Below are 23,917 nucleotides of genomic sequence, written 5' to 3' on the forward strand. Positions count from 1 at the left end.
TATCGTCTTTCATAGTGATTATGAAAAAACTGTTTATGGAATCAGAATATTGCAGTGGGAGATACTTGCCATTTAAAAATTTACCACTCAGCAAACTAGGATTTTACAGAAATTAAATTTGGATTTTTCCATAGAAGCCACACAAATTTCCATACAACTTTTGTGAGTATTCTGAACAATTGTGTTGAACTATGCTGTACTAAGGATGTACTTAGTCTCCATGAAACACCTATAAATACTATTTTTTCTAATGAGTGAAACAGGATCATTGCATTGTTGTTAGTCTTCCATAGACTACACTCTCCGTTTCCTGTCTGACTTGTCCTCTGGTAGTACTATTAGTAAATCTTTCACGTGAACCGTCATTAATTTAATTCATTTCTTTAAAGAACTATTATGGATACAGTTTCAGTTGATTCATTCATCCAGTTACTGACCAGACCAACATGTCTGAACTTGCTAGATGAGATAACAATGCAGCAGTAAGTACAAATTTATGTAGCAATCTGTTATGTGTTTTTCTCCTTTTAAAAATACTTCCTTATTCCAGTGTTATTACTTATGTGTTTAGAGTTAGGCACATGCCTAAATGATTTTGGCTGGCCAGCATCCCAGATGTTTACTCTTCATTTTGAAAAGATCAAGCCCAAATGGGAAACTCTTGTGAAAGGCATTATGTTCCATTTCCTACCTCCCAAGACAGACAATCTTGTGAAGGATCTGTTTTGGTTTTTTGTTGCTTTGTGTGTGTGCCATGAAACTGTTGCACATAAGAGATGTTTTGAATCCTGCGTATTAGTTGAAGTAATTTTGCTACTAAAGAAAGGAACAAATGATATTACCCAGTAAATAATTCGATATATAGCAGTCATCTAAGGTAGATCTTACCTAACGAGTTTGAAAGGGGTCTCCCACCTAGAGTAGTCTCACAGGACCTGTGACACACAACTTGTTAGTATCACATCATGAGTTTCAGTATTACAGTGTACAAAATATTCCATGTTCAACATAGTCTTCTCTTGACTGATTATCTTTGAAACAGTATGATACTGGACTTTGAATATGCTTTGTTTTTTGCAGTTTGAATCCAGTACTTCCCCCTTTCTTGAAGTACAGACTGATATTAAGACTTCCTACCTATGCCTAATCTGCTAATTATTTATTACTTATTCTCTATTACTGGAAAAAATATTAATAATACTGGAAGGCAGCATGGCTTTGCTGAAGACAGATTAGTGTTCTGTCATCTGGGAACGAAACACGAATTGTCCCCAGCTTTTTGGAGAGCAGGAACATGGCAAAGGGCAGACAATTGTTCTGTGCCTTCTAGGAGTTATGAACACTGTGTAAATAATTGTCCTTCATTCTCTGGTAAGCACATGCACTGCAATAACTGTCACACAGGAACAATTGGCTGGTTTTAGTCATCTAATGACTTCTCATGAGAACACTTTAAGAGCTTGTTGAGCTTAGAGATGTTGCCTTAGATACTGGATAGCAGCTGAAGACAGCCAAAGCTTATGCAGCATTTCCCAAGCAACATTTGCCCTCTATCTCCCAGAGAAGCCTTTTCCTCTCCAAATAAACACCTGGCAGGCTGCAAGCCAGTGAGTCGGTGAGGAAGCAGCCAGCCCCAGGGAGTGCAGGTCTTTATCATAGTAGTTGTTGGTAATGCTTTGTTTTCTTTTTTAGCAGCCCAGTAGTGTTGGGAAACAGGTTTCCTGCTTATGTGCTTGGATTGCCTTTCTGTGTCTGGTTTAGACTTTAGGAGTCAGCAGGTGATAGAACAGAAATGACAACTGGGACAAGGATGCTGAGAGCCACTCTTGGCAAGAGGGTACGGCACAGTGTTGAGGTGGGGTGAACAGAAGGAAGCAGATCTGACACTGCAGCTGCAGGGGCTGAGGGGTGGATACAGGTTTGGCAGGTCTGCTGGTAAATGCTTCATATTACTAGCTGCTCAGACTTCCCAGAACTGGCAGCAGATAGCGATGTCCTCAGTTGAAATCTCCTTCATTTACTCATTCCCTCAAAATACTTTTTTGAAAGCATATTGTGAAACTCCTGTTGTTGTTCCTTATGTCATGGTTTGAGCATCTCCTGTACCTTCTTTATTTATTCCCCAGCCATACCATAGAGGAGGATTCAACCTGTGAGAACTTGGCATATTAAAAAAAAAAAACGGCACAGAAGGTGACCTGGCTCTGTTCATAGGAGCATCTATAACTAGTGTCTCCCAGTCAAATTCACTGTGGAGAAAATAACTTTCACTTCTATTAATCATTTGTCAAGACAAAGGAACTACAGGCACGCTCACAACTTTCTGAGAAATCAGTAGAAAGTCCAATGAATAGGAATTCAGCTTGGTCTTTTGGTTGTCTATCTAAAACCAGGTTCCATTTAGTTTCATTTTGTTTCATTTAAATGAGAGTTGGAAACAGTTAAATAATACCGTGATAGTATATTTATAGTTGATAACTTTGGTGCTGACATAATACTTTTCAAGGGGTTTTGGAAAAGCCCCTGTAAGAAATAAGACTCTGACTTTGTAAGCTACTTAGACACATGCTTAAGTTACTCAGTTTTCAAAGTTATGAACATGTAGATGGGCATTTCTCTTGCTGTTCAGCTTTCCCTCAGGCTGGTTAAGTCCAAGGGTAGGTGTTTTATTTTTGCAGTAATTAATCCTTTAAATTTATTGTTTATATGAACCTACCAAGAAAATTATTTTGGAATGTTTTTGGAAATCTTATGTTGACGTTATATGTGCATACATACTCATAAATATGTATATAATTCTGGTACTGGTGTGTACATATATGTGTGTGTATATGTAGTACCGGAATTATGTACATTGTGTATACATAAAAATATATTTAGAAATAAAACTCTTCTCAGAGTAGCAGAAACAAAGAACTAAGAAAGGGTACATTTTTAAATTAAAATAGAAACAGTGTTTTAAAAATTAAATGAAACGCCACTGGTAGAATAGTCTCCCCTGAAAGCATAAATTATCCTCAGGCCTGAACACTTCAAAGTACTCAACCTATAATAAAACTCACACTGACTTCAACCTGAGCAGAAATGCAACCCTTTAATAATAATGAAGGAATAAAATACATACACGTATACTTGCCTCCTGTTTCCAGATAAAATACCTAAGCTTAGTGCTGCAACAGTGACATCCAGTGACTAAGCCAGTTAGTTCTAGACTTGATCTACATGTGGAATGAACGCTAAAGGACATGGATGGTAAGGAAGGCTTTTTTACTAAGATACTTAGTGAAGCACTGGACTCATTGAGAGGATAAAGATATCGCATGAGAATGCAAAACATGATAAATAGCTAATCTAGGAAAATTATATAAATGTTTAATTAACCCATATCTGTTTCAGAATGAGACATTTGCTGAGCCAAGTGGGGAATAAATTGTTTTAAAAGAAATGCTTTGTCCAGTGAGGCAATTTGTTTAATAAGAGTATTCAGCATTTCATACCCTTTTGTATTATTTAACAACAGAATTCATAGGTAGTACTTCCATTATATTTTGCTTCAGATATGATCTACCTCAGATTGAATTATAGCTGTATGATGCAAAGTTCTTTCAATTTTTATCAAATTAATGAAATAAAAAGACCAAAAAGAATTAAGAAACCTTCCTTTTGTAGGGAAGGTGACAAAATGCTTTTACATGAGAAGTCCCTTATTCTGTTTTTGTTGAAGTCAGTGTGAGTTTTATGATGAAATTCAAACCTCGTATAGCTTCTGGCTCTAAAAGTGAGTGACATCTGGTACTGACCTGATCCCCTACCTCCTCACAGTTATCCAAAAGTTTTTTCATTGGAACTGAGTCTTGAAATCTCCACATTATTCAAAATGTTACATGATATGTTCCGTACTTTCTGATTATTGTAATTGTACTATAGAACTCTGCGCTTTTCAAAAAGGTAGTAATAGAAACTTATTCCTTAGGATTTCAACTACAAAGCATGGTCCGAGTTGCCCACTTTTTTTACTGTTAAGAAATTGATGAATGAAGAAATAAGTATGAGTTATGTAAGCTCATAAGCAAAAAGAAATGCACAGAAAAACTGATTAAAAACTAAAAGCACAGTTTTAAGAACGAGCTTACAACTTCATGAAATGGAAATCATGATGTGTCTAGATTGCTCTAGATGCAATATTTGTTCTAGGCTTCTGCCTCACATTACTGGGAAGTGGAATATAACATCAGACTTACTCTCAATTTGTTTTTAAAGTGGTATGGACTAAAAGAGTGGGAAAATACAAAAAATGTATTAAAAGGATATAATGGTCATTTCTAGAGTAGTGCGGAAGTAAATTTACTCTGATACACCTTTCAGCTCAAAACAATGGGACACATACTGCATTCATCAGAAGTGTGGTCCACAAGCAAACTCAGTTCATTAAGTAGACTGAGGGAGTGCACTGCATAAGTATAGGTAGTTTATCATAAAATGGATTCTAATGAAGCACTAGTTGAACAAGAGCTCTGATTCAGCTCAAGATTTTCAGGGGAAAGCTTTTTGTTTCAATATTGTCTTTTTGTTTCAAAGTTGATCTTTTTTTCTCTTGAAAAGCAGCTTTATATTAGTAATACTTTTAACAGAATTGTAAAGGAAATAACTACCCTGCTTAGAACAAGAAATGTGAAAGTTTGTCACATCTGTCCTTTAGCAACACGCAACGGTTTGACTAGTGATACCGGGAGAAGAACAAAAATTTAACTCTTAGCCACAGTTGCATTGCTTCTCCCTGCTTGTTTTAAGCAGTTTTGAAATTACTAAAAATATGATGTATTTAAACACCCTTAATCTGGTATCTACAAAGTAACGTTATTTTCTGCTAGTATGCCAACACTGGATTTCTGTAGGATAGAAGAAGATTAACAGTGTTCAACTTAAAGAAAAGAATAATTTTTAAAACAAAAGAAGGACTTTTTTTTAGTCCTGGATTTGATGGAAGGATAACTTAAGAATACAAACTTTTTCCAGGAGCAAGCACAGTGGCATCAGCTGACTACAGAACCAGTGTAGTTTTGCTGGGCAAAACAGAAGTTTAATTTCAAGAGACTCAGTTGCTCAACATAAGCCTGTGTTTTTAGAGTTTCCTCATTGTACTATCTCCATATTCTGCTATCAGCAACAACAGCTACTGTCTCTGTTCATTCTAATTTTAGTCTTTAGAAAACACTTGAGATAGCCATGGATTTTATATAAGAACAGGAAGTTACAAGAAAAAGAAGAACAACAAGGCAGAAAAGAGGAGTGTATTATAGAGACAGGTTTTCAAGGGCCAGCTGCTGGGTTCTGATCTTCCTTTCACTGGAGAAGATCCTTCACTTTCACTTCCTTTCATGTATTTTTAGGTGGGCTTTAAATATTAAATGCTATAAAGACCACAATAAAAATAATACAACAGATGTAATATAAAACAGTAATAGAACCATTTGCAAAACTCTTACTAAAAGGAACTTAAGATAAGTTCCTCTTTTACAACCTGGTTGGCGTTTTTAAGTTGTATATCATCAACGTGTAGATGACCTCAGCTGGAAAAGCAGGCATATACTTCAGTGGCCCCAAAAAGATAAGCTAATTTTAAGGTAATGTAACACTTAGCTACAAAACTGACTACTGATAATGCAAATGTGGAGTTTGTGATACATAGCTGACTATCCCCTCCTGTAAGTGTTTGCTGTGGTGTGCCATTGTAACATGGGAAACAGCAACTTTCAGTGCTTTCAGGAATTCTGCACTGTGTAAGATGATTAGTGCCTGCGCTGAGGAAAAGGCCCTTGGGAGCTTTTGCCCTGTGTGGTAACAGTGACTGCTACATCTTAGCTCTGACTTTAAAATCACTCGGGCAAGCCAACTATGCTAGTGGTATTTTTCCCATAAGCTTGCTATCTAGTTCCTTATGAGGATTCAGAAATACCCATACTTTTTCATCAAATTCAAGTACCAGGTAGAAGTACTAAGTTATGATGTAGTTTGTTGAAGGCAGGAGACAGGAAGCTCTTGCTCTATGAAAATTTTTAAAGACCTAAGCAGTAGAAGAATGAAATGGTATCACTAGGGGGCAACAAAACATCACAAACATCTATGTTGTTAAAGACCAAGCAATGTCACACCCTCACTGAGAGAGGCATTTGTGTCATGACCTGAAGAACAGCTTGTGTAAGCAAATGCTTTTGTGTTTTTCCAACTGTGTTACATAGTAGATCTTGCTTCAGGGATGATAGAGCTCAAAAAAAAGAAAAATCTTATATATACACACACAAAAATTTTCATATAGCTTTGTGCTGCTTTATCTCTGTTCTGGTATAGTAAAACAATAACAAGATTGGACATTTGCGCATCATTTTCATTTCTGAACACCATGTATTTAGCACTATGATTAAGTATAACATATTCTGCTAAAGCACATCCACTTTGTACAAATAAAGATGCACAGTATAGGAGAATTTGAATTTGAAGTTCACTGTCTTTCCCTCCATCCCTTTCAGTCTCGACCACCAACCCAAACTGATGACAGACATTCCAGAATACAGTGACACTGCCCCAGTCCTCTGAAGCTATTAGGTTAGTTATTAGCCCTTGTCTTCCATTTTTCTGATGTCTTGCTGGCACTGACAATACTCCCAGTGTAAAACCACTAATAGCTTGCCACACTGCAGTGGAAATGAAGGCTGTGGTAGTACCATGGCAGATGATGGAGAGAGGAGGATTGAGTATCTGACCTAGTCACTGGTGTGACTCGAGTCAGTCGTTTTTGACCTGTGAGTTGTAAGCATTTTTCAAATCCTAAGACTTTTACCATTAGGATTGTTATCCTTGCCTACCTTCTGCAGACCATTAGTCAAGACAGAGCTCTAAGCTAGGGGGTGTTCTGCGATATATAGCACATTCTCTCCTGTTTTAGCTGTTGGAAAAAATGGAGCTCACCAGAAAGAGGTCCATAGTGAGAGCTACCAGTTGAGAACCTGGAGTTGAAAGATTTTTCCTGTGTTCAGATGGTAGCCAGTGTGCTTTTTCAAGCAGTGTCTGTTCATTCATCAGGTTTGTAATGATGCTGACCTCTCACATAAAACTTCCCCCATTTTCATTCCCTGATCTCCCAATTTGTGGGTATCAATTCTATGCACTGTCAGAAGTCTAAAATCTAATCATCTCAACTTTGAACTCTCCAGAGCGAAACTACCTTTGAGTATTCCAAGAATTTGTACAAGGTATTTTTTTATGGTATCTCTGTTTTAGTTTACTTTAGCTGTACTTTTGCATATATCTGTTTACTGATACATAGTGAGGCATAGAGGTCATGAAAAATGGAGCTGTAAGTCAAAGGGTTTTTTTGATCAAAATGCAGTATAAACTGTGCTCGTGTCAAACTTCTTTATGGAAGTTCTCAGTGATATGAATGATCTGGAATACATTCAGTAGCACCGGTCTTGTCTACTATTCTTCAGACCTTCCTGCTGGGCCTTCTCTACCCCTCTCCAATCTGTGATGTTCTGGGGTTGTAATCCCTGAGTAAAGCTATCCTGGCTATAGGAGAAGAATCATATAAGTGCTCTCTGGACTTTCCTTTGACTGTCAAGCCCAAGTAATTTCAAAATAGGCCAGCAGAAAGCAGCTTGTAAGGGGGCTGGAATATTAGGCTTGTACTGGCCCTGCTGCATGCCAGCGTAATCTGTGAAAAGCAAGCAGAATTTGGTAGCTAGCCTGCCGATGTCTGATGTATGGTCTTTTCTCACACTGATTCAATAATGTGTACAGTTCCTACTATTGCATAACTGGCCAGAGCTTGACTCTGTGGGTTGACCTCAGAAGTCATGTGAAATGGTGATCTTCCGAATTGTAATCTTTGTATTGGCAATTGATTCATGTAGCACATGCTGTAAATAAACATGAAGAGAGAATATAATGATAATGTCACATACTCCAAGGTTAGAAATTCCCCAAGTAAGGATTCTCAGGATCTTCAGAACAGCAACAAAGCTTAATAAAATAACCACAGTTAAATGACCTCTTAACGAGAAGCTAGGTCGGTGAGTTCTGTGATTTGCAGTTTTTACTTTTTGAGAGATTTCTAGGCTTCCATAGGACCTTAGAAAAGTGCTTTTCAGTGACTAGTTTTAGAGCTCACAGATTTCATCTTGCTCATCTCGAAAGCTACTTCTAGAAAGGAATAAAAAATGTTTTTTAGAATTGTAGGGACTTTTTCCACTGTGGACCTATTGACAACTGTCTTAAGCTATCAGCAGGTTTCAGGGCAAGCCAGAGGTTAGTGTGATTGTCTAGCCCAGGTCACAGCTGAATGGAATTCTTTGATCCCACTGAAGGTTCAAAAGAGTTTTGTTTCCATCTTCAAAGTTTGATTCCAGTTCAGTTGAAGCTTTTTATGTTGTAGTTACAATGCAAAGGAGTCCCCTCCTGACAACTAAATTAGGAGGACTGCACATGGGATCTGGAGAGACATTAACAGGATAGAAAACAAAAATATTAATCTTAAAATGAAATACTGTTTCCCTTGAAGTCTTCTTTTGGATATGTACTCTTCATACACATGCTGGTATTTTTACTCTCATCCTGTTTTATTATTTACCAAAGATTTCTTAATCTAACTTATAATCAAAATAAGGGGTTTCATTCTCTTATATGTCCCCCAAAATGCTTTTCTTTATATGTGATTCTCAATTTATTTGACCGTACGAAGACAAAATATGTTTTAAGACTGTAGCATTTTGTTGTTTTTCATGTCTGTGTGGACTATTTCTTTCAGAATTACTTTATTATTCTGCACATCAAATCTGAGTGACTTAAGTGAGATTTTGCGGGAAAAGAAGAAATGATGCTAACACATTATGACACAAACTTTGAAAATTCTTTTTTGAATGTTTGTTTTTAAAAAATATATATTTCTTATTAAAACAAAAAAAGCCCACTTGAAGCTTTGACCAGGTCAAGTCCCTAGATTAGGAATATGTTTTTATGGACTGGTAAATTCAGACCATTCAGCATCCAGTATGACTAAAAATAAAGCAGCTCCTCTGTAAATGCCTTGTAGAGTGGAGCAAATTTGAAACTATCTCTGTTCATCCACATAGATGCATTTTAAGAAAAGAAAAATGAAGAAGTATTTCATTTTTTTGAAATCTAGTTGGTTTTGTTTCTATTACAAATGAACAAACTGAGATCTCTTTAAATCGTGATGTCATTTTAATACATCTGTTTGGGGCTGTCTTACTTGTGACCCTTAAAGAGATTTCTGGATAGTTCTGCCAGATACCAATTCTTAACTCATGGGTCCCCGAAATATGTTTTTCAGTGGCTTGGTGTCACACAAATGACAGACTGACCATTTCCATTTAACTGACTTCTCCTGAGCTGGGTTGCTCCTCGCTTTATCTGAGCTAGAAGTTGGTAATTAGTAACTACATAGTAGACTCCCACCCCCAGCATTTAAACTGCCCCTTTACTTTGTGAGTCCTTCTAGTCCATTTCAGAACAGTTAAGCCGTTTGAGTATTCACCCAGTTAATAGTCAGTAGACTCAGCTGACTACTGACTTTGCCCTGAAAAGTATTACAGACTTTCTTACACTCAGGAACAACAGGCAGGAGATCTAAGAAGCTGCCAGGAGCACTTCTGTATGTGTCAAAGATAGTTAACCCATTAACGGACTATGAAAAACTTCCAATCTGTTTCAGGACGGTGATGAAGATGAATATAAATCTTCAATGAAAGTGATTTAACTCACCTGTTGTCTTTGCCCTGAAATAATTGCAATTAGTTACAGCTACTAACTGTGTAAGTTACTGTTCTTCAGCTGTTAGTTCTGTCTCTGTTGCTGTTTAATTCATTATCTGGGAAATTCTTATCCTGTGTGTCCAGGACTAGGATTCTGGTCGTCTGTCTCTACATCCACAAGTAACAAGGTCTCAGTCTTACAACTAGAGTCCCCATCCCTTTCTTCAGCCATGGTACTCTTAATCATGCTTAACTTTAGTTTTAGCCCATACTAGCGTGATTTGTAAATAGGTGGTATGTTCTAGCTGAAGGCAGAATAGCCTTTGTAGTACAGCTCCAGATACTGTGATGAACGCAGCCCAGATCTAGAGTGAAGAGCATGGCTTTATTTAAAAACAAACAGACAAACATAAAACAACAGTAAACTACAACATAGCTCTCTTAAATAGGCAGTGAATATGGCATCCTTATGAGCCATATCAAAGCCTGCAAGATACAATGAATAGAATATCCTACAGACTGTCTCTCATCTTTAAAAGTGCATTTCATTTTAGCTAGTGCTGTTTAGAAAACAGTTGCTCTAAATTGCAGGCAGATCTGAAAACTTTAAACAGGAAGTGTCCCTGCCGTTGCTGCAGATCTCTGACTTCTACCCAGAGTGAACCCATGTGCTCTGCAAAAAGCAAGAGCAACGAGTAGCTGATTAAGCCACAGGCAGGAGCCTGCTCTAGGAAGATCAGGTTGCAATCCTGCCTTTGTAGCTTTACACCACACCCCTTCAACGTGAATTAGTAGGGGAGGATCATTCAGCACTGATTCAGGAATTCTTTCTTTCATTCTTCAAGAACTTTTGCTAGGAGTTTGGTGAGTACTTTGTAACAGACTTTCAGTTTTACATGAGAGGTTTTTTTTTCTTTAGCTGACAGAAAGGAGTATCTACTGTTATGTTTTCTTTAGAATGTAGTAGATGCAGTAGTCAGATGTTTAGATTCAAAGTCCAGCACTGAGTGCTACGAAAAGGGAGACTTTTTTTCTCTGTAATTTTGAAACAGTAGGACAATGAATATACTTTTATGATTACTAATACAACTAATCTTTGGTTGCCAGAATGTCAGAATAAGGTATTTTGAGCTCCAAGACAGTTCTTTGAAGGAAAGCCATCCTAAAGGTGAATATGTTAATTTTGATCCATAGCTGGAGTTCAGAAAAAAGCTCTTGTTTTTTAAAACAATTTCTCCACTGCAGTAGCTCTATGGATTCAGGCAGAGTGGTCTGCCAAGCTATTTCAAATCTTTTTAAGGCATGTAACATTGGAAGCAATTAATATTTTGAGAAGTACAGGAACATTTTAGGAGAAACAAATTAAGCTGATGCTACTATAAGCCAATTTCATGCACAATGTATACTGAAATTCTCAAGAAACTAAAAATGCTTGAACAATAAGGAGGGGTCGTGACTGAGGCTTACAGTTGTGCCAATGTAACAAACAAACACCACCCTCCCACCCCCGAAAACGCAGAATATTATTGGTGATTTTTGTAATATTTTACTTGGAAGAGTTGACATACATAAACTTCATTTTCAGTAACTCTGTAATGAAAAACAGTGATACTAGCTTGTATTTTAAAAACAAAAGTTAGCTAAAATTTAAATAACTATATTTTAGAAAATCTAAATACAATTTAAATGAGGAAAAGGCATGTAACAATGGGAAAAGTGGAGTAGGGAGAACAATAACAATTTGGATGGGGGGGAGTATGTGAAAGGTCAATGTGACTCAGTACTCTAGAAATTAGTCATCAAAGTATTTCATGGAAAACATAAAGATATAAACCTTCCTTCCTGAATGTCTTATGGACAGACGCAAAGACAGGAAGTCCAGCTGTCAGTATAGATATGAACAGCAAAGGCATGCTGTAGGAATTGCTAGGCACCTACTTGGGAAAAATTGTCAGCCTTTTCCCTCTGTAATCTTCTGCTCATTCTTTAATTCTACTAGGAGAGAGTTTGTGATTGTCTGTGAAGGCAGCAAGTATCTATATCCACAGTAAATTAATTTGGATTCTTTTTTAAGCTGAATTTGAGAATTGTAATCAAGTTTACTTTGTATGTAATGCACACAATTAAAGCAATATTGAGGAGATAAAGGTGATTAAAACACATTCTTGTCCAGCTTTTCTCCTGTCAAATATGTCCTACATGAAAGGGTTCATTAAAAAGTAGGCATGTGGGCAATTGGTTGATAAATCCGTACCTTTAAAATTTTTATAACTTTTATGCTGCAGAATCTCCAAGCGTGCTTTAAATTGACTTTCAGTAATCTTTAAGTTTATCCTTACGTTGTGCATTGCATAGTTTGCAATCTGGAGATTTAATGCATTTCAGCTGTCCGGTAGTTATATGACATTTAAAGTGCATTTAGCCTCTCAGTGCAGTGCCCACATTTACTAATATTGCTAATGAAAACTCATCTAGCTAATATTGTAAGTGCAGTATAACTGTAAGCTAAAGTTTTATGATCTTCTTGACCAGGACAGATAGATAAATTCAATGCCATTAATTGTTCTCTCTTTAATCTCATCAGAGAGTTAATTTTGAAAGTCTAATGGTAAAAACTTTTAAATTGTTTTTAACTATTTTAGGGTTTAGTGTCCGATCTAAAGGGCAATGAGGGAGAGTGTACAAAAAGGAGGAAGAGTTTCTGTCAGAGAGGAAATTTTAAGAGATTGGGGAAAAGTCTCCCAAGATATAGTGTGTCTAGGAAACAAAGCAAAGGTGTAAAAGAACCAGCTTCCTAACAGGCTTTCAGTCCAGAGCTGGACATGTCCAGAGCTTTTAGTGAGTTTGAAATCTCACCTCTAGCTAGGCCAGACCCACAGTCAGAGAGAGAGAGTTACTGGATTCCAGATGTAGCTTCAAGGACTGTTTACATGTTTCTCCAATAACCCTTCCAAGTTAAGTGCATAAACAGGAGCAGATACTTGCATTCAGATTGTCTGTCCTCCAGTACAAGGGCACTGATATCCTTTCTGCTATTCGTCTGACTCTGTGGATCTTGAATTACTTTTAGGGCAGAGAACACAGATTGCTCTCACAGATATATCAATGGGATTAGGATAGTTTCTGGAAACATGAATATTAAATCTCCTCTGGAAAAAAAAGAAACATTGACACTGTCTTTCGCATTCTGGGAAGCTGCTTTAGCACCTACATTTACTTTTAAAAGGTGATTCTGGCAATAACTCTGTCCTACATTTTAAAATAAAGTGGTAGCTGCTTGAAGTGTTCTGTAACTATCATGATTTTGTTGGTGTGCATTCAGCATATTCTGAGAATGTCTGCCAGAGGGAGTCAGAGCGTGTGTATAGGTACAAGAAAAGAAATTTAAAAATAAAAAGTAGAACATCAGTAGAGCTTAGGAGCCTCAAGAATTACGTGGCTCTCATATCTCACAATTTTGGAGCAAACTGTTTAAAATCTGTCTAATTCCATACTTTCTATTGCTCCTTGTTTGGGCTACATTCTGAACAGTGATATTTTCTCTCTAAGAACTAGGAGAAGCTGACAGTTCCTAAAGAAACCAGAACTGGATAGATGTTTTGGTAAGGACTGAAGATGGGATCTTGATATCTAAAGCTGTTCTTCACACTGAAACCAGGGAGAGCTGTCTTAAAAAACAGGAACAAATTACCTACTTCTGTGTGTTTCTCTTACGAAACTGTTTTTAGTTTACAATAGGGACAGAGTACCCCTGGGGACAGAATGAAGCAAAACCACATGGGGAATTGTATAATTCCTTTCCTCTCATAGTTATTTCACAGCAAAATAGACTCATTTTTAGTCCTTTTAATTTTCTCTCATAACTCCTTTGTTCGGTTTCCTTAATTCTTTCCTGTTGCTGTTAATACAGCTCTTCATTTTCTATCTTTAGTGTTGTTGCCATCTTCCCTGACATGTGCTGTTCATAACTGACTATATCTCTGAAGTTAACTGGTTAATTTGATTTACTGTTTAGTGAAAAAATAAAACTAGGCATTTGAAGATGCTGACCCAGGATATGATCTAAACTCAAGAAAGTTCAACCTTCTTCCAGAAAATAGATCATTCCGAAAGAACTGGTTTTAAAACATTTTTATTGAAAATAGCAATTGCAGCAAGTAAATTAGAAATACAAGTATTATATGAAGGAAATACTTAGCTGGTGCAGTTTTTATGAACATCACAGAAAGGTCTGCAGAAGTGTATTAGCATTTTCTGTGAACATTTTCTACTTTGGCCGAGAAGCAATCTTTTTTCTTCTATATTTGTACAATCTTTAACATAATGAGGTCCTGGACAATGATTTGTGCTTTCATCAGTCAGAGAACAGGTAGTGTAGAAAGGTGAGGCTGAAGTTTTCTGTGCTCTGAGCCTCATCTGATGAATGTTGTAGGTTCACAGAAGCTGGCACTGCCACTAGAATAAGCAGCACTACCTATGCTATGGTGGGAGATGAAGGGAAAGTGATCTTTTTTTTTGTCTATGGCAGTGTTATTTTATGTTGGTTTTAAGTATTTGTAGGGTGATAATCTGAAGCAGGCTGGATCTGGGGGTATTCCCACTGATGACAATTACAGCACTTCTGACCTGTGTGATGATCCAAAGCTTGTACATCCATTGCAGTAAAAATTTGTGTGGCGTCTCCAGCTGGGAAGATAGACAGGGTGAGCTAAACTTGCTTGACAAAGCAAGGAAACTTGTGCAAAATCTAATCTATGTGATGATGACGTTACAAAAGAGGAATAGTAAGATATGGTCAAAGTCAGTGACGAGAGGTATCAGTGTGGCAGGTAGTTTCCTCCTATACCTGCCTGTTGTATTTTCAGTAACTGACAGCTTCACTTTAGTGGAATCAAGTGGTTGTGTTTCTGTCATGTGTACAATGTGAAATTACAAACAGCTGGGTTGATAACAAATATACAGGACTGAAATTACTCTCTCCATTAGAAAAGAAGGTTGTGGTAAGTTAACTGACCTCTAAATACACGACTATTTATCAATAAGCACTGCTGAGATTTGAAAACATATACTACACTCTTCCAGTCCAAACTGCTAGAAAAAAAGAGTCTAGAGGCTTTATAATGCTACTGTTGGGACTGCCATGCTGTGTTCCTAAAACCATAACTATATTGCTGCTTATCTGTTTTGCTAGTGGCTTTTGTGCTCTGAGAGTAGCTATTATTAGGATGCTGAAGGCATTCCCTGTTTGAAAATAGGATTATGAGACCTATATTTTTGCTACAAACAGGTAGTTTCTGTCCAAGTAGTACAAGTTAGAGTGTGGTGGGTTTCGTGTTTTGTTTTTTAAGATTTATGAACTTATGTAAACTAGTAATTTGGTTTAGTCCACATATAAAAAATAGTTTGGTAGGAGCAAAAGAATATTTCCTTTCCCTATTGAAAGCTACATCACAATGAAAACAGGCTGTATATGTGGAGTAGAGATTTACCTCAGACTGGGATGTGGCATGTCAGATAGATGCAGTTGCCATGTCTAAATAAATAACTGGCTTATTTCTTTATTTCTGTTTGAATCAGTCTTCTGAAATTCAAATAATGTTCTCAATATGAGCTTTATGATAAGCTCATAATGTTGGATCCTGTGCCATGTGTTTTATTTTGGATTTTTTTCCCTATGGCTAGTAGAAGTAGCTACAAAATCTTTCGTCATTCTCCATAAAAATATCACTAGTAGTTCTATGATTTGATGTAGGAAAATTCAGGGTTCCTGTGAAAGGTGCAGCTATTTTTAAAAATCCCCCTTAATTTCAGAGTTTATAATTTACTTGGGCTGTTGAATCAGGTGCTCTGCACTGCACGATCGGGGAGTTAGGAAAATTACTTGCAGGCTACTTTTGCCAAGGCATACGCTTACCAACTCTCTGCCTTCCAGAATATATCCAACTCCCAGCTCTTGGGTGATGGATATCATGGATTTGAGGCCCAGACTGAGACAGGTGAGAAGGAGAACTCAATGGAGGAGGAAATTAGGGTCTGGAGCTGTCTCACATGAGAAGTTGAGTGGAGACAGGATGGCAAAAGTACCCGGTGCCAGGTGTGAGCTGACTAGGGGAAGGGAATAAATAGGTCCTGGAGCTAAGTTGGGAAAATGGAAAACAGTTTTAAAGCACAAATGAAAGGAGTTGACAAAGAAAAGTGAAAAGGCAAGAGAGGTCTACAGTTATGTGAAATAAGAAGGGTGTTCTTGTGGTAGGCTTATTAATTTGGGTTTTTTTTTTGTTTCAATTTCAAAACATATCAAGGTTTTCTTTTCAATTAGTTTATCAGTTGTGTTTGCAAAGCAGCGTTTACAACCTTAATGCAAACAGAACCAAAGTGGGTTTGTTTTTCTAAATTTTCATTTCCCAATTTTCACTTCAGTTCCCAGTTTTCACTTGGGAATTTGAGAGGTTGGAATAGTGCAGCAGCAAGTCAACATTAATGTTAAATGATAAAAGGTAGGTAACCAACCAAAATCCTCTTTCATAACAAGGAATTTTGATGTTCTTGGAGGAATCTGATGGAGTCTGTGGTCTCAGGACTGATACAAACTGTTAGGGCTGCTACTGCACAGCACAGGAAGGAGGTAACTTGAGGGTGGGGTGGAATTTCCGTAGCTCGTGCTTTCAGTCAGTAATGTTTGTGTGCTGATGATCCACAGTAGACTCCCTCCCTTTTTATTAAGTTACTGTGACAGTGCAAGGCATTGCTCTGGTGGAAGTCAGTTTGAATGAGACCAGCACTGACTCTGGGACTTATAAGACTAGGGCATGTATCATCATTCTTTGTTCAGTTTGCATCAAAGCAGGAGGTGATAGAATTCATACTTACTTCATTCTCCATACTTACTCCAAAGTAAATGAGAAAACATGATGCTTCAAACAGCTGCAAAATAGCACATGTAATAAAATGGTTTTTAAGGGAACTCACTGACTCTGCCAGCTGGGAGACAATGCTACAGGTACAGTCTAATTAAATCTCTGTCATACAAGTTCTAGTAGGTAGTACAAGATATTATAGGGCAAATATAATGCCTGTGAAGTATAGTGAACTGAAAAAGGTCTGCTTTTATATGGGAGGTGCTATAACCCTGTCTAATTAGTCCTTTTTATCTTTAATTTTAGGCTGTGCTAAATTCAAACCCTGACTATGCACATCCTATCTCCTGCTATTCATTGCTCTATTGAGTTATATCCTCTCATATTCTTTGCCCTTTTTTTTTTTTTTTTTTAATGTGTGGTTCCATTTCCTGGGCTGTCAGTGTGAATGAGTCACTTTTACAGTCATTACAGTGTCACTTTATGCCGTTTTCTAAAACTGTCTGGTTTTGGCTACTACCGGAAATGCTAGCTTTTGTTTTGCCTTTTCCAGTTAGCTAGTTAGAGATGAATACCATGCTGAAGAAATGTTTGCCTCTAGTGTGTGTGTGTGTGTCTGAGTTCGCATGGAGAACACACCGAGTTTTATACTTGCCTGTCTTTAGCAAAAAAAGTCTTGAGAGCTTTCGCATATTTCTGTGTTTAGGTGGCAGGATAAAAAAAGCCTGGTTATAAGATCAGGTAATAAGGATCTATTACTGGGAACTTCCTTGATTGCTTGTGGTCTGCTTTGTCTACCTATATTCCAGCTTGAGGGAAGCTAATGGCATTATTCACAAACGAAGGCATTTAATTAAACCAGTAAATAAATCAGTGTCAATTATTACCCATAGACCTTTGATCCCCTTTGTCAAGTAACTTAGATGTTGTCTGTTTTAGATATAAAAATGTCTCATTCAAAAGGTGGTTAGTTTGGGAGCAGTAGAGTGCCAGTTCTTAAGGAAATGTCTTAGGAATCTATGCAAATTGCATTAATGACACTTTGATGTAGAGAAAAGCCAGTACTAATGTTGGACTGATTCCTGGCTGTCCTAAATTGGAACTTTTCTGGAGTAAGGGGCTATATTTACTCCCAGAGATTTACAGAATTTGGCCTAAATAATCAAACTGTTTAGCATGAATTATTTAAACTCAAAACATTTCCTGTCTTTCCTATGACAGACAGTCCTTCACTAATGTGTGCGTTTGATATTTTGCTGAGCCAAATGTCATAAATGAAGTATTTTGAATTGTGCTTTCCATATAAATACAATAAGAAATAAACAGAATGCATTAAAAAAGGAAATAAAATCAATATCGTAAGAGGCTTACAGTTTTAAAGTTCTGTTACTGGGCAGCTGAACGTTAAATCAGAAAACTTTGAGTTTTCTAGAGGGTTTGGGTTTTTTAATTGAAAAACGAATGCCAAGTTCACTTTGATCTTGGATTTCACTCTTCCTTTAGGAATTGTAAGAAATAACTAAGCTACAGAAGGATTTAAGCATTTCACTACTAAAACCTTCACCCCCTTCATTCCACCTCCACCCATACCTGACACAATGTTCTGGGAATGTGTGACCTTGGGGGAAGGTTAGCAAGAAGATAAGGGAGATTATGTTTGGTCAGTAGACCTTGCAGATATGCAGTTATATAGCCTAAATTTTTCCTCTTGGGAAATTGTCCAAGCATCAGGAAGCCCTACTTCACAAGATACACTTTTTAGGGAAATGTAGGAGTTGAGTGGAAGAATAGAAATACTATACCCTGGTAAGATTTTTGTTCTCTGTACAAATGCACTAATTTAACCACATAATCACACAGTGACAATTATATACAGTAGCTCATGATATACAAAATTCTATTTTAAAGAGTCATCTTCAAATTAAAAATAGAAATTTATTGAGGATTTCCATTTCTGGCTGATTGTTTCCTATTTTTTCTTCTATTTGGGAGTAGGCTTTTGGGAATATTGGATGACTACGTAAAAATGGATTACTAAATTTTGCAATCTAAATCTATACTCTGCACAGTCCTGGAAGAAAGGACCAAGGCCTCAGCTTGAGTGATCCAAAAGCAAATTCAAATAGAATTTTTCTGAAATAGTGAGAGTTTTGCCATCGTGTTTGGAAAAACTCAAATATAGAAAATGAGAGCCCAGAAGCAAACTTGGAATTAATCCATGGGCAACTGAGGTCGGCGATAATTTGCAAGTTCCTTTATGAAGGGTCGCAACTGTGCCAATGATTACGAATTAAAACTTCTACGGAAGACAAACTACTTGGAGAATTACCCGTTCCCATGTCATTTCAAAAACCAAAATTGAAAGTGTATTTTGTAATTTTTCATTCCCGTGAATTCACAGCAGCCAGGCAAAGTGTGAAAGTTTAGGATCCGTTATTACTATCTAAGTATCAAATCTGAATATTTGATGATATTTCTGCTTTTATTCAGCCTAGACGATGTCAAACTATCACCGCCTTTATTTACATCATAATGCTAGATACTTACACTTGTGCAGTTGTTTGAAATTTTTTACTTAATATTTCTCCCTATACAAATTTCTTAGTTGTGGATTTATTTTAATTTTAGTTAGTGTCAAACTAACATCATAATTCAGGTGTCTCTCAAATCAGAAAGACAATCTTAGACAACTTTAGGTTACCTTGTACAGAGTTACTTTGTTCTTTTAAAGCATAACTGGACTTTTTATCAGCAGTGAATAAAAAGATTTGCCGTAAATATTTCTCTAACCTTTGGATAAAAAAGTAAAATTCTTCCAACGCCATATACCACAAAACTTTGCATGAAAATCTGGTATCAGGCCAAATGCATCGTAAGAGGTAGTCTGTTTCTGGCAGTCATAGAATGGACTTTGAAAACTGAAAAGACATATTGTTACCTCTATTCACTTTGTGCAGAAATATAGCCAATAGAACTCCCTTTTAAGATCTTTTCTTGGTTTATTTTGGATTTGTGTTATACTCTTACATGGTATTATTTTGATATGTTAAAAACTTTGCTTATTACATATGTGATTTATTTCTAGCGTCTGAAGTCTAAGACACTATTTTTGCCAGGTAGTGTATAGAGAGATCTATTTCTGTGGATCTTTTTGCATTAAACTTCATCCACTTTCACAGAAGCTAATCAAATTCAGGGCAAACTTCCTGAAGCTGTGACAGTAATGTCAAGGTTGGCCATTGCCCTTGGTCTGGAACAGTTACTCTGCTTTCAATTTAAGTTATAGTATGTACTGTACTTTGAAAAAAATGGAGAGGGAATATCTGTTCTTTGATTGGAAAACTTGAAAATTACCTGAATACTGACAAGAAATGTTGAGAATATCCCAAAAGGAGAGCATGCTAATGCTAATGTCGGGTGCTGTAACTCAAAAGTATTAGTGGATAGCAATGAGCATTTCAGAAAAGACTCTTCCTTTCCTTTAATAGTGTAATATTTTTAAAAAGTCAGTGATGAGATAACATTGGGACAACAGCTGGGAGGAGGATGGCATTAGAAAATGGAAATAATTAACTAGCACTATTATCAGATCTAAACAAGAGACTTCCAAACAGACTGACAAGAGTAAGAGAGCAGATGGGGTACACAAGTAAATGTAGACAGTAGCATTAATGAATGTAATTAAGTCTAAATGTCTGGCATGTTAGAGTGAACTGATAACTGATAAATCCACAGCACAGTGCTGTGGGTTTTTTTTTCTCTGTGTTTTAACGATATTGTAGGGATATCCTGTGGTCAGCCAGACGGCCTATAAGTAATTCCTCCAGTAAGAAGGTTGGGGAAAAATTATTTATGGATTACTCACTCTGAATGGAGCAAACAGATCACTAGAAATTTGTTGCTGGGGAAAGGAGAAAAATAATACCTTCTTAGACTAAGTTTTAATATGTAAAATAGTATAGGAATGTAAAACTGGAGTTCTAGTTAGAAACATGCATAAGGACACTATTTTTATTTCTTTGAAAAATACCTGAAAATGAGCAATTGTAGCTCTTGCATGTTTTCTTAGTTTACATAGTGTTTTAGAATTTGTAACAAGTTGGTTTCTATTGCAAGAGTAGTTATTACATCTCTAATAGAAAGAAACAATTACTGAATTTGTTCATAGAAGTAAAAAATAATATTTGAGGAAAGTTTGTTTAAAAATCATGATTAATAGCAGAAAATGAGATCTGAATTATTTTGCCAAACATTTTGCCAAACTTTATCTGGATGAAGAATTTTATATGTGAATGTAGAAATTAAGCTTAAAATTTTAGCTTAAATGGAATGAAAGACAAATGCATTCTTTTGTTTATTTTGGCAGGAAAGCATTATGATGAAAAAATTAACGCTGCCATATTTTCCGGCTAAAATAGAAGTTCCTTTGATCCCCAAATTGTGTTCCTTTACAAAAAAAAAGAATGAAGACATCTCTCAGTGTTTTTCACTACAATATCTACTGAAGCCTTCTAAAGGGAATTGTCAATTTAAAAATTTATCTAACTAATTAGTGCTACTCATGGTCTGGTCTGTAATTTCACTAAGACTTATTTTTAAGAACACGTTTCTTTTTTACTACACATGCTGCAAGTTAGGAAAACACTAAGTATGCAGGAAGGAAAAATTGGTAAGTTATCAAGAGAGAAATGAAAATTCTGGCTCTGATTTGGTGTTGAAGATATAACTGCACCTTCTGGCTCTGGCACAGTTCAGAGTGGCTGTGGCAAATTGGTTAATCTCTCTTTGTGCAAATTTCACACAAAGAAAACATTCTGAGACATCGTTGCTTGCTAGTGTTTTCCTAGATAACATAGCTATGATTTACTTCTAACTTCACAAAGAAAGATATATCACTCAGAGAAAAGTTTAATCTGTTAAAGATGACTTCTATTAATGTCACCTGCCACTTCAGCATCATCTCTTTAGCCTTCCTACTATAAAGCTGTATCCCAAGCACAGTGACAGGTCATCTCATCTCCTCCCATAGGCCCTCCTGCCCTCACTGTTTTAGGTGATGCAGACATGCAGATTACATGTCACAGGCATGTAAACAAAAACACGAAAGACAAAACAGTGTCTGAAGGCTAGGAAACTTCCTAGTCCCTAGATCTTTAATTTCTATTAAGTTAATATTTATTAGCCAAAGTTTAGTATCATACTTTAATAAAAGAGGATATCTATAGGGAATCTATCTGTTGGTAGCTGAAGGAGATACTGAGCCTATGCTCTAATTAAAATTAAGAGATCCTTAAGGAACTTTTAGTTAGTTGGAAAATATGTATTTCTTTAAAAGTTAAAGCAAAAGTTTTCCAGAGGTGCTCTCATATGTGCATGCATAACCTCATCTTTGGCAACCTGAACATGCCAGCTGCCATGGAATAGAAGTATTTTCTTTGTGTGAATGACTATGGTTGCACTGATCCTACGTGAAAAATAATAGCTCTGCACTTAAGTGAGGTATTCAATGTTAAAGGAATCTACAAGATACAAAATACTTCTTAAAGCATTGAAGCCCATTTTGCAAAAAGTTCACTGTCTCCTGTGAAATGCAACTTACGCAAAAGTCCAGGAACTTGGTAAATATACATTGATTAAATATTTGTTAAAAATAGAATCCTATGTTTGTGGCAATGAATCTAGGGTCTGCAGACAGAGTAAAACTTATTTGGAAGGATTGGACATGCCAGCCAACTATACATAGTGTAAAACTGATCAGGACATTAAAAGTACAAAGTGTTACATTTTGTATCATTATGTATTCTGGGAGGTGATTTCAATTGTGGATTAAAATAAAAATAATAGCAGTGCCTCTAATCTGTACTGGAGATGGGATAGGAGACTTGCAATCAGCTGAGCACAACTATAAATCTTGTCTTGTTTTTCATTGTGCTTACAATGTAATTATACTAACATAACTCTCATACTATTTCCAAAGCTCCCAGTTTGTATATCTGCCCATATGGCTATGCACTACCCTGCTAATGACTTTTGCAGAGCACTCAAAGAATTTGATTGAAGTGTATGGTGTCATTTATATGTTATGCAGGAAAGATGAAAGGAAGAAAGAAGGGATGTTCCTTACCTTTAACCTTTATCTTGCTGTTCGTCTGTATCGCTGGGCATGCAACTACTGACTTAGACGACAGCGAAGAGGAGGATGTTCTGGGTAAGAGATAACGAAAATGACACATAAAACTATCTCAAATAACAAAACCCACTATGTTAAAGTGCACTGTAGATGTAATTCTGTACTTGAGAACTTTTCTGGGAAACATTTGAAAGTGGAACTAAGCTAAAAATGCACTGGCTTCTGACTAACAGGGAGATGCTCAGAATTTTGCATTAAGCTCTAGCAAAATTGCCTTCTATAAAGGCTTCTGTTTCTCATGCTTTTTGGAACTTCTAATTCTAATAATATCAAGATTATTTCCTTAAAGCTCTGCTTTAGGACCCATGGAAAATTCAGTGTTTAGGGAAAAGAACATACAGCTGGTAAATTCAGGTTCTATCTCCCAATGCAAATGGAGCAGAAACATGATGAATAATGTTGTAGATTGATGTTACTCTGTCCTGTGCACAGCTCTCTTGAGTCACAGTTAATTGGCAAGGTTTGGCGTAAAGATGATGCAATTACTGCCTTAGTTGTTTTTCTGGCCCTGAAGAAGCTCTTTGTGTAGCCCCAAGTGGTTTGATATTGCTAGATAAATAAAAATTCACCAGTTTTTTTGTTAAGAAAAATAATGTCGGAAGTGTGACTGTTAGAACTGGACAGGTTCTCAGGTTCTTACCATTGTAAGATCATTGTTTACTTTCACTTCACTGAAATTAAGTAAGGTGGATCAAACTTCTATACTGGATATCATTGTGAAACACATTTTAATTTCCTCCCAAACAGTTTTGAGAAAGCAGATGAGGCAAAAATACACTTTTTGGGCCATCCTGAAATATTCTTCTTTCCTTTGAGAGAATGATTTACAACTGTGATCTCTTTCTTAAGCTGCAGAGAACTATGCAGTTGATACTTCTCCCATTTGACAGGTCTGATTTTGAAGCCTAACTGGGAATGCAGCTAAGGGGAACTTTTTTCTTTTATGTGGGCACTCTACTTAATCTGCCCATGTCTTGTCCGATTTCCACCCAGATTATTTCTCTCTATCAGTCGTTTGCAGCAGTGTTCCTTGAGACAAAAATATTAATTGTGCACAATCATGGCTATACTACAAATGAAGCTAGTGCTTTAGGACTTCG

At 36.6% G+C, this 23,917-nt stretch overlaps 1 protein-coding gene across 2 annotated transcripts in view; it reads left to right on the forward strand.

Annotated features, from left to right (window-relative positions):
* The first annotated feature begins 10,410 nt into the window (after positions 1–10,410).
* TFPI (tissue factor pathway inhibitor) overlaps positions 10,411–23,917 on the forward strand; it is a 44,320-nt gene continuing 30,813 nt past the window's right edge. Inside the window, exons 1-2 of one of the 2 annotated variants that reach the window (XM_075153687.1) lie at positions 10,411–10,634; positions 22,716–22,835. In XM_075153687.1, coding sequence (XP_075009788.1) covers positions 22,721–22,835 — 115 coding nt within the window. In that variant the 5' untranslated portion in view covers positions 10,411–10,634; positions 22,716–22,720. The remainder of the gene's footprint in view (positions 10,635–22,715; positions 22,836–23,917) is intronic. The other variant, XM_075153688.1, reaches the window with a different exon arrangement.

The sequence above is a fragment of the Calonectris borealis genome, chromosome 6 (genome assembly GCF_964195595.1).
Source record: "Calonectris borealis chromosome 6, bCalBor7.hap1.2, whole genome shotgun sequence".
In the NCBI taxonomy this organism is placed as follows: domain Eukaryota; kingdom Metazoa; phylum Chordata; class Aves; order Procellariiformes; family Procellariidae; genus Calonectris; species Calonectris borealis.